Source organism: Dendrobates tinctorius, unplaced genomic scaffold (genome assembly GCF_039654945.1).
Source record: "Dendrobates tinctorius isolate UK_male_01 unplaced genomic scaffold, ASM3965494v1 ptg000250l, whole genome shotgun sequence".
Classification (NCBI taxonomy): Eukaryota; Metazoa; Chordata; class Amphibia; order Anura; family Dendrobatidae; genus Dendrobates; species Dendrobates tinctorius.
This window is the reverse complement of record NW_027361917.1, coordinates 37,781,124-37,796,404: the sequence shown is the minus strand read 5'-3', so window position 1 is coordinate 37,796,404 and position 15,281 is coordinate 37,781,124. Positions and strand designations below refer to the sequence as shown.

The following is a 15,281-nucleotide window of genomic DNA, read 5'->3' as shown; positions in this document are numbered from 1 at the left end:
ACTCCAGCCGTACAGTGCCATGAGAAAAGCCAAGAAGTGGTACAATAAGCTGGCCATGCACATCGTACAGATGACAATGCACAATACTTTTGTGCGATCACTATGTGCAGGCCAGACTGATTTGTCATGCTTTAAGTTCCAAAAGGTAGCGATTAAGGCATTAATCTTTGGAGATAAGGAAGGAGCGAGCTATAGTACTTCCAGAACTGAAGGTGCTGGTACTGTATCTTACCAGGCCAACATTTCTCAGGGGAGGTCCCTAAAAGCACAAAACAAGGAAGGTTGCAAAAGAGGTGTCAAGTGTGTTACAGTAGGGTGTGTGGCACAGTAAAGGGTGTTTTACTGGATAGGAGATACATTTCTCCCAGCAGATTAATATTTGGTCGGGTTTTTCCCTAAAGACAGGACCTGCGATGATGTCATGGTCACGTGATCAACCCATGTGATGTCTACCTCACCAGTGGGAGGGGTTATGGGCTATGTAATGGAGGTTGGTATTTGGCACATGGTGAGTGTGTGTCTGGAAGTTATAGGAACTTGGCTGGACTTAGCCTGAACTTGTATACAGGATCCCCAGGCTGCAGGACTATAGCAGCAAGACTCTTAACAACCCTGGGAATGGCACCTTGCGGATGCCGCAGGAACTGGCAGCCGCTTAGTTAAGCCCGTCCCGTGCAAGGGGTGAGTCTGGGACCAGTGGTTCTCCAAGCTGCAGTACATTTATGTTTTTCCCTTATTTTCTGTTAACCTGCTGTTTGCAAAGTGACATTAAACCATTGAAATTAAACTTTAAGCCTGTGTGTTGCCTCATTACTGCAGCCCTGCCATTACCTACCAGAGCGAATCCCTACAATTGGTGGACTGAATGCGGGCAAACGCAGTGAGGCAAGGCTGTTTTTGCTTATTTTTGATCTGTAGCCCAGCTTATGTCCTGGGTGAAACAAGTGGCCCAGACCCAGGCGGAGAACTTTCCAGAAATGGAGGCCACGGTCAAAACGCTCATAGAGGCCATGCGACAGCAGTAGCAGGCTATGCAGCAGCAGCAGGCTATGCAGCAGCAGCAGGAGGCCATGCAACAGCAGGCTATGCAGCAGCAGGCTATGCAGCAGCAGGAAACCAATCAGCTGTTGATACAGCATATCATGACAGCACAGACAAAAGGAACTAACCGGGGAATCCATGATGTCCGGAAAGCGGTTCTTACAGCGGTTCCCAAAATGGAGAAGTCAGACGATGTGGAGGCGTACCTGGAGATGTTCGAAGGAGTCGCTGAGAGAGAGAGAAGCTACCCAGGGGCCAGTGGGCAGAAATCATCGCTCCGTTTCTGGCCCCAGGACCTTTGAAAGCATATCAGGACCTACCCACGGAGCAAAGGGCGGACTACACGGTTGTCAAGGGTGAGATACTGGCACGTCTTGGGGTAAATGTGTTAGTTCGGGCCCAGCGGGTACACCAGTGGGACTTTACCTCCTCCAAGCTGGCTCGGTCCCAGTATTACGACCTGTTGCACCTGTTACGAAAGTGGTTACAGCCTGAGGTGTTGTCCCCCATGGCCATGCTGGACCGCATAGTGACTGATTAGTTTTGGAGGGCTTTGCCCCACTCCCTCCAGACATGGGTCGGACAGGCATCCCCTACTAATGCCATGCAAATGATAGACCTCATAGAAAGGTATGGGGCTACCAAAGAGCTACAGGGTGGGACTCCCCAGAAGGTAACAGGAAGGTTCCCCAAGTCTCCACCCCTGGTTCAGCGAGCGGAGCCCAGGAAGGCCGCTCAGGACTTATCTGGGGAATAAGGAGCCCCATAATCTGCTGGCGGTGCTAGGAACCAGGGCATATGAGAGCTGATTGCCCCCACCTGGCTGAGCCCATGGACACCAACTTTGGGTACCGCCAGTCTCACTATGCCGAACCGATGTGGGCAATGGGCACCCCGAAAGGTCCCAATATGGAACATTTGTGTCAGGTTGAAGTGGAGGGCACCCTGGCTGTGGCCCTATTGGCCTCAGGGAGTCTTGTAACCCTGGTACAAGCCAACTGGATACAAACCAGCGAGTATACGAGTCGGAAAATTGGGGTGTTGTGTATACATGGGGACTTAAACGACCATCCCACCGCACTTGTGGTGATCAGCATGCCAGCGGGGAGGCAGTGCCACGAGGTGGGGGTTGTGACTATTTTGCATTACGAGGTGATAATTGGAAGAGACCTTCCTTTATTTTCTATGCTGTGGCCATCTGTTGTCTCATCCCCGGAGCAACTGCCGGCACATGAGGCAACCAGGTTACATTCTCCAGAAGTAGGGCATGAACCTGGTGGCCCAGAGGAAGAAGTGCTGGCGGTAGGGGTAACCTTCCCTTCGGTGGACGAGGGGAAGAGTTCTCCCATAGAGGTATTGGTTGGAGAGGTGGAAGACTTGCCGCCGGGACCCGAGTTGTAAGACTTGAATGTGTCAGGTGACAATTTTGGTACGGCGCAACTCCGAGACCCTACTTTGACCCGGGCCAGAGTAAATGTACTGTTTGTCAATGGGGAACCCCAACAACCAGGGGCAGCTACAGTGCTGCTTTGAGCTACACCAAGATTTGTTGTACCGAGTGGAGAAAATACGTGGGGAACTGGTAGAACAGTTACTCGTACCTCAGACATATTGTAGACTGGTAATGGACTTAGCGCATGCGCATGTACTTGGTGGGCATTTGGGCCAAAAGAAAACCCTAGACCGTATTCTGCAGCGGTTCTACCGGCTAGGGGTCCATGAAGAAGTTAAACGGTACTGTAGTTCCTGTCCAGTGTGCCAGGTAACCAGTCCCCAGCCTCACTTTTGGAGTCCTTTGGTGCCTTTGCCAATTATAGAGGTACCCTTTGAAAGAGTGGACATGGATTTGGTGGGGTCTCTCAATAAGTCAGCAAGGGGACACCAACACATCCTGGTAGTTCTAGATTATGCTACCTGATATCCTGAGGCCATTCCTCTGCGCCACACATCAGCTAAGCTTATAGCAAAGGAACTCATGGGTATGTTTTCGCTGGTGGGAATTCCTCAAGAGATTTTAACAGACCAGGGAACCCTCTTTATGTCAAAAATTATGAAGGAACTCTGCCATTTACTAAATGTTAAGCAGTTGCGCACATCGGTCTATCAGCCCCAAACAGACGGTCTAGTAGAAAGGTTCAATAAGACGCTGAAAAGCATGTTAAAAAAGGCCGTTTCCAAAGATGGGAAGGACTGGGATCTCTTATTGCCATATTTGTTGTTTGCAGTGCGGGAGGTGCCTCAGGCATCTACGGGGTTCTCGCCCTTTGAACTATTGTACGGTAGACATCCACGGGGCTTACTCAGTATAACCAAAGAGGCCTGGGAGAACCAATCTACCCCCCACCAAAGTGTGATAGAACATGTTGCAAAAATGCAAGAAAGAATGGAGACAGTCCTACCCTTAGTCCGGGAACATATGGAGGCAGCACAACAGTCACAGAGTCAGGTCTATAACCGGGAGACTCGGGTAAGAACCTTTAGCCCTGGAGATCGGGTGTTGGTACTTGTGCCTACCGTAGATAGCAAATTCCTTGCAAGGTGGCAGGGACCCTACGAGATCATGGAAAAGGTGGGGCCAGTAGATTACAAGGTACACCAGCCAGGACGGAGAAAGCAAGAGCAGGTTTACCATGTTAATTTGCTTAAACCATGGAAAGAAAGAGAAAACCTTGGTGGGGATAGTCCACTGCCTGCGTTTCAGATGGAGAAGGCTCCATTACGTCGGGGCGAGGCAGGAGAAGCCCAACCCCCAGTAAAAATTGCAGATACTTAGTCTCTTAGACAGGTTCAGGAGGTCCAGGAGTTCATTAGCCGAAATACATATGTTTTTTCGAAGCTCCCCGGATGCACCTCCCTAATCCAACATGACATAGTCACGGACCCATAGGCCAAAGTCCGACTAAAGCCATATCGGGTGCCTGAGGCCCAGCGACAAGCCATCTCGGAAGAGGTGAAAACTATGCTACAGTTAGGGGTCATAGAAGAGTCCCAAAGAGAGTGGGCCAGCCCAATAGTCCTAATACCCAAGCCTGATGGGTCTCTAAGATTCTGTAATGATTTTAGAAAGCTTAATGACATTTCAAAGTTTGACGCCTACCCCATGCCCCGGGGTTGACGAGTTGACAGAGCGATTTGGGCAGGCACGGTATTTTACAACTCTGGACCTCACAAAAGGTTATTGCCAGGTACCCCTAACAGAGGAGGCGAAGGAAAAAACGGCTTTTGTAACGCCCGAGGGGCTGTTCAAGTATAAGGTGTTACCCTTTGGGTTGCATGGCGCACCAGCAACGTTCCAGAGATTAATGGATATTGTTCTCTGTCCCCATCGCCGCTATGCCTCAGCCTATCTAGACGATATTATTGTGTACAGCACCGACTGTGAAAGTCACTTAGCAAAAGTACAGGCAGTGATAGACTCTTTGCGACAAGCAGGGCTAACTGCCAACCCAAAGAAGTGTTCCATAGGGTTGGAGGAAGCTCGGTACTTGGGTTACGTCATTGGGAGAGGAGTTCTCAAGCCTCAAGTAAACAAAGTGGAGGCGATTCAGAACTGGCTCAGTCCTCTCACAACAAAACAGGTAAAAGCCTTTTTAGGTTTGGTGGGATATTACAGGTGGTTCATTCCCAACTTTGCAACCCTGTCCATGCCTTTAACAGACTGCTTAAAAGGAAGGAAATCTGAGATGGTCCACTGGAATGATCAGTTAGAGGAGGCTTGTACAAACTTAAAAGATGTACTGTGTGGTACACCAGTCCTGATCACTCCAAATTTCAAACCAGAGTTCGTTGTGCAGACTGATGCCTCTGAGATAGGGCTCGGTGCCGTGCTGTCTCAGGAGGTTAACGGGGAAGAGTATCCCGTTAGTTTCCTAAGCCGGAAGCTTACCCCAGCTGAAACCAGGTACAGTATTGTGGAGAGAGAGTACCTGGCCATCAAGTGGGCACTGGAGTCATTGCACTACTATTTGCTGGGGAGAACATTTCAGTTGGTGACAGATCATTCCCCTTTTACATGGATGAGTCAAGCTAAGGAGAGGAATGCCCGAGTCACCAGGTGGATCCTGTCCCTGCAAAATTTTACATTTTCAGCAGAACATCGAGCAGGCAGACTACAGGGGAATACAGATGCCTTGTCCAGAGTTCACTGTATGTCATGTGTCCACCCCTCTAGGGATGAACATAAGAGGGAGGTATGTGGTATAGTAAAGGATGTTTTACTGGATGGGAGATACATTTCTCCCAGCAGATTAATGTTTGGCCGGGTTTTTCCCTAAAGACAGGACCTGCAATGATGTCATGGTGACGTGATCAGCCCATGTGATGTCTACCTCACAGGTGGGAGGGGTTGTGGGCTATGTAATGGAGGTTGGTATTTGGCACATGGTGAGTGTGTGTCTGGAAGTTACAGAAACTTGGCTGGACTTAGCCTGATCTTGTATACAGGGTCCCCGGGCTGCAGGACTATAGCAGCAAGACTCTTAACAACCCTGGGAATGGCACCTGGCGGATGCCGCAGGAACTGGCAGCCGCATAGTTAAGCACGTCACGTGCAAGGGTTGAGTCTGGGACCAGTGGTTCTCCAAGCTGGAGTACATTTATGTTTTTCCCTTATTTTCTGTTAACCTGCTGTTTGCAAAGTGACATTAAACCATTGAAATTAAACTTTAAGCCTGTGTGTTGCCTCGTTACTGCAGCCCTGCCATTACCTACCAGAGCGAATCCCTACAGGGGGTAGGCAATGAAACCACCCATCAATGCAACACCTGCCCTGGCAAACCTGGCCTGTGTATAAAAGAATGCTTAGGACTGTACCACACATACACAAACTACTAAATTAATTTCTAACTTGTACAACTCACGTATGAAAACCTGACGAACACTACAATACTTACATACAGATTGCCAGCGTGATTAACTCTACACTACTCATGTAAATGTGGCGCCCTGTGTCTTTGCCGCCACAAAATGGTCAAATTGTACTGTTTTGTATGTGTTTTGTAAGCGATAGGAGTTATGCTTTCTCTGCTAGAGACCACTGCACACACACAATTTTACCTCACTCCCTTACTTCCCTGAAGCTTAGAGCTTTGCAAACATACCCTAACTGGGAGGGGAAGGAGTCGAGTTGTTGTTCTGTGAAGAAGACGGTGTCACAAGATGGAGACTGTTCAGGGGAGCAGTCATATGTGCTCTCCCCAGGAACAAGGCTGAGGAGAATCAAAGAATCAGCCCCTAGGCCATCCATGCTTTTAAAGCCGGGTGGTAAGCTGAGAGACTGTGTGGGTTTATACCACCATCAGCAGAGTGTTTTCCCCCAGGAAGACTACAGCAACCAAGGATCAATGAAGGATTGTGCAAGAAGAAACTTGTGCTTCACATAGGATCCAAGCTGCAAGTTGCCAAGGGGAGAAAACACAGTGAGTAAGTGGCTGTACTGGAAGTTTCAACCTCCGGGAAGCCTTGGTCTCTGAAGGGATTAGAACAGCAGGAAGTTTACACCGAGTCTCAGCAGAGAGAAGGATAACTCCCATCATGCAGAGCAGACTGTAAACCTGGGGAGAGTTGTAATTTCTCCTCTGAGCTGCATCTGAACTACAGTAAATGATAAAGTGACTTTCCTGGTCTCCTGCCTTATTACTCTGAACCATCCACTTCCATCACAATCTCTGGGGGTCAGCCCTAGTTGGAGGTGGTTAAACATCTGCATTGCCATCACCATCTACCCCCCCAGGGATCATCTGCAGTGCCGGCTATCCTACAGCCGAACACATCAACTGGCGTCACATACTCTTTTTCAAATTTCTTTTATTTTTACTTTATTTTTCAACCCACATTTCACTGTCCTTGGAGCACAGGCACCGGGCACGGCTGCCACCCCCATGACCTCCTGAATCTAACGCTGCCCGGCAACCTGAGTAACCCGCTCCGGGCGAGACATATACACCTGAAGTACTCAATACAACTTACTACTACTACTGCTACTGCATTATAAAATTCACAGTAGATCAGTTCCAAAATGGGGTCACTTGAGGTGCATTTCCACTTTTTAGGCAAATCAGGTGCTCTCCAAACACGCCATGATACCTGCAGGCCATTCCATCAAACTCTGCATTCCAAAACATCACTCCTTCCCTTCCGAGCCCTGCTGTGCATTCAAACAGCAGTTTTCCTCCACATATGGGATATCAGGAGAAATTGCACAAAAGATTTTGGCGTCCATTTTCTCCTGTTATCCTTGAGAAAATGAAAAAAATTGGGAGTTAAATGATCATTTTTGTGGAAAAAAATTTGATCTTTTTATTTTTATGACTTATAATTTTCTGTGAGGCACTTGGGGGTTCACGATGCTCACCACATATCTAAATAAATTCTTTGAGGGGTATAGTTTCCAAAATGGGGTCACTTGTAGAGGGATTCCACTATTTAGCCACATCAGATGTTCTGCAAACGCGACATGCCATGACGGAAGGCCATTCCATGAAACTCTGCATTACAAAACATCACTCCTTCACATCTGAGCCTTGACGTGCCTAAATAATGCTTTTCTCCTACATATGAGGTATCATCGTACTCATGAGGAATTGCACAACTAACTTTGGGGTAAGTTTTCTACTGTTACCCTTGGTAAAATAAAAAATTTGAGGTCTAAAAGATCATTTTTGTAGAAATAATGTGATTTTTTTTATTTTCACAGCTCAACATTATAATTTTCTGTGAGGCATTTGGGGGTTCAAGGGTGCTCACCAAATAGCTAAATAAATTCTCTCCAAAAGCAACATGGCGTCTGCTCTCAATTCCAACCAATTTTGCATTCAAAAAGTAAAAACGTGCTCCTTCCCTTCCAACCTCCACTGTGCGCAGTGGTTTTCACCCACATATGGGGTATCAGCGTACTCAGGAGAAATTGCACAACAACTTTTTGGGTCCAACTTGTCCTGTTTCCCTTGTGAAAATAAAAACATTGGGGCTAAAACATCATTTTTGTGGAAAAAATTTGATCTTTTATTTTCACGGTTCTACCTTATAAAATTTTGTAAAGCACTTCTGCTCACCATATATCTATATAAGTTCTTTGAAGTGTCTAGTTTCCAAAATAAGGTTACTTGTGTGGGGTTTCTATTGTTAACACACATCAGGGGCTCTCCAAATGCAACATGGAGTCCGCTCTCAATTCCAACCAATTTTGCGTTCAAAAAGTCAAACAGTGTTCTTGATTATGTGTACAATCTTCTAAACAAACACACTTGTGATGCTGCTGAAGGAATGAGACAGAGAAGCTGTGCAGTCTTGAAAATTGAAGATAGAAGCACCACTTTAATAATATAGATGGGAGGTTCAAAAGTGATACGTAAATTTTATCTGAAACTAGAAGTACACTCTCCACGAAGAGAACATTAATGTATGGCTATATTATATATGAACAAAACTACATCACGACAAATACCTTCTGTACTCATATCAGGTGTAGGAATCCAAATATACGTCAGTCCAGCTTCATTATATAACCTGAACATGGTGTCCGGACTCATGGGCTCAGAATACTTATTGCAGCCTTTGGAATTCTGGATAACATCCCAATCTGTCTGGAAGTTCAGGACAGCAGTCACTCCTAATTCATGTTTCATCTTGATAGTAATGTGCTCCAGCTGCCGAGGGCAACTTCCAAGATAGATATTTGGCAGTATTCTAATTATAAGAAACAAAATGCATAGATATTCCATCAAGAGACAGATATACCCGCAAACTGTAAGCTCACATTGCGTGCAAATCAGTTTTATGCTGAACATTTAGATAATGACAGACATCCAACATTTCAGCTTCTAATTTGCATATGTATTTTATGTTATTGCCACTATCCTTGTTGACATTGTCTTAGTTTTGCCCTGTTATCTGACTGGAATAATTACTTTTACTAAGAAGGAATTTGTAAAAAATCAGTGAATATCTGGCTAGTATGTTTCATTTTAATATATATACAGTGCCTACAAGTAGTATTCAACCCCCTGCAGATTTAGCAGGTTTACACATTCGGAATTAACTTGGCATTGTGACATTTGGACTGTAGATCAGCCTGGAAGTGTGAAATGCACTGCAGCAAAAAAGAATGTTATTTCTTTGTTTAATTTTTTTTTAAATTGTGAAAAGTTTATTCAGAGGGTCATTTATTATTCAACCCCTCAAACCACCAGAATTCTGTTTGGTTCCCCTAAAGTATTAAGAAGTATTTCAGGCACAAAGAACAATGAGCTTCACATGTTTGGATTAATTATCTCTTTTTCCAGCCTTTTCTGACTATTTAAGACCCTCCCCAAACTTGTGAACAGCACTCATGCATGGTCAACATGGGAAAGACAAAGGAGCATTCCAAGGCCATCAGAGACAAGATTGTGGAGGGTCACAAGGCTGGCAAGGGGTACAAAACCCTTTCCAAGGAGTTGGGCCTACCTGTCTCCACTGTTGGGAGCATCATCCGGAAGTGGAAGGCTTATGGAACTACTGTTAGCCTTCCACGGCCTGGACAGCCTTTGAAAGTTTCCTCCCGTGCCGAGGCCAGGCTTGTCCGAAGAGTCAAGGCTAACCCAAGGACAACAAGGAAGGAGCTCCGGGAAGATCTCATGGCAGTGGGGACATTGGTTTCAGTCAATACCATAAGTAACGTACTCCACCGCAATGGTCTCCGTTCCAGACGAGCCCGTATGGTACCTTTTACTTTCAAAGCGTCATGTCAAGGCTCGTCTACAGTTTGCTCATGATCGCTTGGAGGACTCTGAGACAGACTGGTTCAAGGTTCTCTGGTCTGATGAGACCAAGATCGAGATCTTTGGTGCCAACCACACGCGTGACGTTTGGAGACTGGATGGCACTGCATACGACCCCAAGAATACCATCCCTACAGTCAAGCATGGTGGTGGCAGCATCATGCTGTGGGGCTGTTTCTCAGCCAAGGGGCCTGGCCATCTGGTCCGCATCCATGGGAAGATGGATAGCACGGCCTACCTGGAGATTTTGGCCAAGAACCTCCGCTCCTCCATCAAGGATCTTAAGATGGGTCGTCATTTCATCTTTCAACAAGACAACGACCCAAAGCACACAGCCAAGAAAACCAAGGCCTGGTTCAAGAGGCAAAAAATCAAGGTGTTGGAGTGGCCTAGTCAGTCTCCTGACCTTAACCCAATTGAAAACTTGTGGAAGGAGCTCAAGATTAAAGTCCACATGAGACACCCAAAGAACTTAGATAACTTGGAGAAGATCTGCATGGAGGAGTGGGACAAGATAACTCCAGAGACCTGTGCCGGCCTGATCAGGTCTTATAAAAGACGATTATTAGCTGTAATTGCAAACAAGGGTTATTCCACAAAATATTAAACCTAGGGGTTGAATAATAATTGACCCACACTTGTATGTTTAAAATTTATTAAAATTTAACTGAGCAACATAACTTTTTGGTTTGTAAGATTTATGCATCTGTTAATAAATCCTGCTCTTGTGTGAAGTTTGAAGGCTCTAACTTATTTGCATCTTATCAAACCTGCTAAATCTGCAGGGGGTTGAATACTACCTGTAGGCACTATATATATATATATATATATACACTCCCTGACAGAAGTTATGTCGATTAGCCATGTTATGTAAATAAAAGCTTATAACCTGACGTTAAATTCATCTATTGGTTGTATAAATTATTCTTTTGAAAGCTGAAACCCTCCGAAATGTGGTTTAGCTTAAGAAAATAAATTGCCATCAATGCAGAAATATTGATCATTTAATGGACACAGAATGGTCAAATTTTGGCAAGACAAAGGTTTTGTCGGCCACAGAAAGTAATGTGATATTCAAACAAATAATTAACTTAAAATACAAATATATGTTGCATAACATTGGTGAATGAAGTTGTGGTGCTATTAGAGTCATATTTAATATTTTGTGTGACTTCCATGAGCTTGAAGGACTGCATCCATGTGGTTCAACAATGATTCATACAATTTATCAATGAAGTCATCAGGAATAGTAAATAATGCAGTCTTACATGCCTCCCAGAGTTCATCTAGATTCTTTGTTTTTGTATTCCAAGCTTCCTCTTTCATCCTACCCCAAACATGCTCAATGATGTTCATGTCTGGTGACTGGGCTGGCCAGTCCTTGAGCACCTTGATCTTTTTTGTCTGGAGGAACTTTGTTGTAAAGATGGATGTATGAGATGGAGCACCATCCTGCTGCAGAATTTGACCACTTTTATGATTTGGAATATAAGAGGTAGCTAATACTTTTTAATATATAAGGCTATTGATATTGCCTTCCACCTTGCAAATGTTTCGCACACCCCCATACTGAATGTAACCCCAGACCATGATCTTTCTACCACCAAATTTAACTGTTTTCTGGGTGTATTTTGGATCCATACGGGCTCCAGTAGGTCTCCTGCAGTATTTGCGGGGGCTGTGGTGTAATTCTACTGAAGATTCATCAGAAAAATCCACCTTCTGCCACTTTTCCAGCGTCCATCTGTTTAGCAGGCTGTGGGACTTTGCAAATGCCATACGGTTTTTTATTTGCCTTTTGTTTTGTGCTGGCTTCTGGCCACAGATTCGACCATGGAGGCCATTTCAAGACAGAATCCTACAAACTGTTCTAGATGACACAGAGACTTGTGGTGACTAGGCCTGTTGGAGCTCTGCTGCAGTGGAAGAGGAGCTTGCTTTGGTTTTTCTAACCAACAAACGTTCCTCCTGAGCAGTTGTCTTGTGGGGTCTGCCGGACCTGGGCTTGTCAAACACATCTCCAGTCTCTTTGAATCTTTTTTTAATTCTTTGTACTTGACCCTGGGACACATTAAAGGTGCCAGCCACCTCTGCAGTGGATCTGGTCTTCAGCCTCTTGATAATCCAGGCTTTGGTCGCAGGGTGGATTTTTAGCATGTTGTCAGAGCTCAAGTTGCAGCTCAAGTGAAGGTCTGGGGTGCTGGGTTTCTTTTTATACACACCCACTAATTAACCGATCATTTACTGAGCACAGGTGTGGATGTAACTAGGATTGGGTGCATTATATGACCACAAGCCAACACAATTCCCCAACATCAGAGGCTAAAGAAGACCACCAGAATACCCTAGCAATGGCCTTCCGGGTAGCCGAGATCCCTGGATGTCCACCCAGAACTGAGTCGTGGAACTCCCGAAGGACCTTGAGAAGAAATTGAGCTGGTACAAAAAGTTTATCCACCGGCTTAGCCGGAGGGGCAAGAGCTTCCCGAATCTCCCGCTCCAACACATTAGAAATACCTGCCACCACCACCCCAGGCTGAAGAATGGAGAATGGAGGTTCGGGGGGACACACTGAATCCAGACTGCGTGACAAGGCATTAGCTCTGACATTTTTGGATCCTGGCCGAAAAGTGATGGAGAACTGGAATCGGGAAAAAAAAGTGACCATCTAGCCTGTCTAGGAGTCAACCTTTAAGCTGACTCAATGTAAGCTAGGTTCTTGTGGTCCATAATTATGGTTATAGGATGGACAGCCCCTACCAAAAAATGCCTCCATTCTTCAAAGGCCAACTTCACGGCCAGAAGTTCTCGATTCCCAACATCATAGTTTCTCTCCGCAGGGGAGAATTTCTTAGAGAAAAAGGCGACTTTAGTCAAAGTGGCGGGTCCTTGGGACAACACCGCCCCCACCCCCACCTCTGAGGCGTCCACCTCACAATAAATGGTTCAGACGGGTCCGGTTGAATAAGAACCGGAGCAGACATGAAACATTTTTTTAAAACTGAAACGCCGCTATCGCTGCGGCTGACCAATTCTTGATATCGGCCCCCTTTTGAGTCATATCTGTGAGAGGTTTAACTACCTGTGAGAACCCCCTTATAAACTTGCGGTAATAATTAGCAAATCCTAGGAAACGCTGCAGAGCCTTCAAATCACAAGGTTGAACCCAATCAACAATGGCCTGCACCTTATTAGGATCCATGCGATACCCCTCAGCAGACACAGAATCCCAGAAAAGACAGTTCCTGAACAAAAAATAAACATTTCTCTAGCTTAGCTAAGAGCAATAAATAACAAGAACAAGGCATTTAAGAAGCTAAAACAAGAAGGCAATGAAGAAGCATTAAAAAGTTAAAAAGAAAAAAATAAAATGTGTAAAAAAACAAATACATTTAGCAAACGTGGAACCTGAGAGACTCATTGCTAAGGAAAGTAAAACAAACCCCAAATTATTCTTTAATTATATAAACAGTAAAATGATTAAAATTGATGGTGTTGGCCCTTTAAAGAACAATGAGGGTGAAATCATAGAGAGCGATGTGGGAAAAGCAAATGTTTCAAATACTTTTTTCTCAACAGTGTTCACACAGGAAAAGGATTTGCCAGGGGAAATGCAGAGTGATAATGTAAACACCCCATTAAGTATTATCTGCCTAACCCAGGAAGAAGTGCAGAACCGCCTTAGTAAGATTAAAATTGACAAATCACCAGGCCCTGATGGCAATCACCCTCGGGTATTAAGGGAGTTAAGTAATGTGATAGACAGGCCTCTATTCCTTATATTTAAAGACTCTATAGAAACAGGGTCTGTTCCTTTTGATTGGTGGCAAGCAAATGTGGTACCAATATTCAAAAAGGGGTGTCAAAGGGAACCTGGAAACTATAGGCCGGTAAGCTTAACATCTGTTGTGGGTAAAATTTTTGAAGGGTTTCTAAGGGATACCATTATGGAATATCTCAATGTTAATAAATGTTTAACTCCATATCAACATGGATTTATGAAGGATCGCTCCTGTCAAACTAACCTGATCAGCTTCTATGAGGATGTAAGCTCTCAAATGGACCAAGGAGAATCATTGGATGTCATTTATCTCGACTTCTCTAAAGCATTTGACACTGTCCAACATAAAAGATTGGTAAGTAAGATGAGAAAGATTGGGCTAGGGGAAAATGTGTGTAGATGGGTAGGTAGCTGTCTTAGTGATAGAAAACAAAGAGTGGTTATTAATGGGGCATACTCAGATTGGGCCAGGGTTACTAGTGGGGTACCACAGGGTTCTGTATTGGGCCCCCTACTATTTAATATATTTATTAATGATCTAGTGAATGGCTTACACAGTAAAATATCAGTATTTGCAGATGATACAAAACTATGTAAGGTAGTTAACACAAAGGAGGACAGTTTGCAACTACAGACAGATTTGAGTAAATTGGAGAATTGGGCTGAAAAATGGCAAATGAGGTTTAACACAGATAAGTGTAAGGTTATGCACATGGGAAGGAGAAACAGATGCTACAATTACTTACTAAATGGGAAACTGCTGGGGAAATCAGACATGGAAAAAGACTTAGGCATCTTAGTCAATAAGAAGCTAAATTGGAGTGCCCAGTGTCAGGCAGCTGCCACCAAAACAAATAGGATCATGGGATGCATTAGAAGAGGTCTGGGGACACGAGATGAAAACATAATTCTCCCTCTATACAAATCACTCGTCAGACCACACTTGGAGTATTGTGTGCAATTTTGGATGCCGGTGCTCAAGAAAGACATTACTGAACTTGAAAGGGTTCAAAGGCGGGCTACTAAAATGATAAATGGAGTTGTTTCACTACAATACCCAGAAAGGTTATCAAAATTAGGTCTATTTACTCTAGAAAAGAGAAGACTTAGGGGAGACCTAGTATATATGTACAAGTATATCAGAGGGCAATACAGAGATCTCTCCAATGAACTGTTTGTACCAAGGACTGTGACAAGAACAAGGGGGCATTCTCTTCGTTTGGAGGAAAGACAATTTCTGCACCAGCATAGAAGAGGGTTCTTCACGGTAAGAGCAGTGAGGCTCTGGAATTCTCTTCCTGAGGAAGTGGTGATGGCCAACTCACTGAATGAATTTAAGAAAGGAATGGATGCTTTTCTTGTGAGTAACAGTATAGAAGGTTACGGATAACAGAATATTATAGGTAGATGGTTGACCCAGCTTAGGGGAAGGAATTTTTTTCCCTGTGGAGAAAATTGGCTTCTACTCTGTGGGTTTTTTGCCTTCCCCAGGATCAACAATGCAGAACAGCTGAACTAAAAATAGGCTGAACTAGATGAACATAAGGTCTTCCTTCAGCCTTCAAAACTATGTTAAGTTACTATGTTACAGTTTCAGATCTTAATTAGCCTGCTAGGGTTATGGCTTGTTCACTAGGAAGGGCCAGGTGATGCAGATTTCCCAGTTTTATAAAAACCCAGCCTCAAACCTTGTACCAGAA

At 44.7% G+C, this 15,281-nt stretch overlaps 1 protein-coding gene across 6 annotated transcripts in view; it reads right to left on the bottom strand.

The window, feature by feature from the left end:
* The window catches only part of EPM2A (EPM2A glucan phosphatase, laforin), a 183,675-nt gene that overhangs the window by 49,925 nt on the left and 118,469 nt on the right, over window positions 1-15,281 (bottom strand). For all 6 annotated transcript variants that reach the window (XM_073557620.1, XM_073557622.1, XM_073557619.1 and 3 more), the window contains one exon: window positions 8,486-8,727. In XM_073557620.1, coding sequence (XP_073413721.1) covers window positions 8,486-8,727 — 242 coding nt within the window. The remainder of the gene's footprint in view (window positions 1-8,485; window positions 8,728-15,281) is intronic.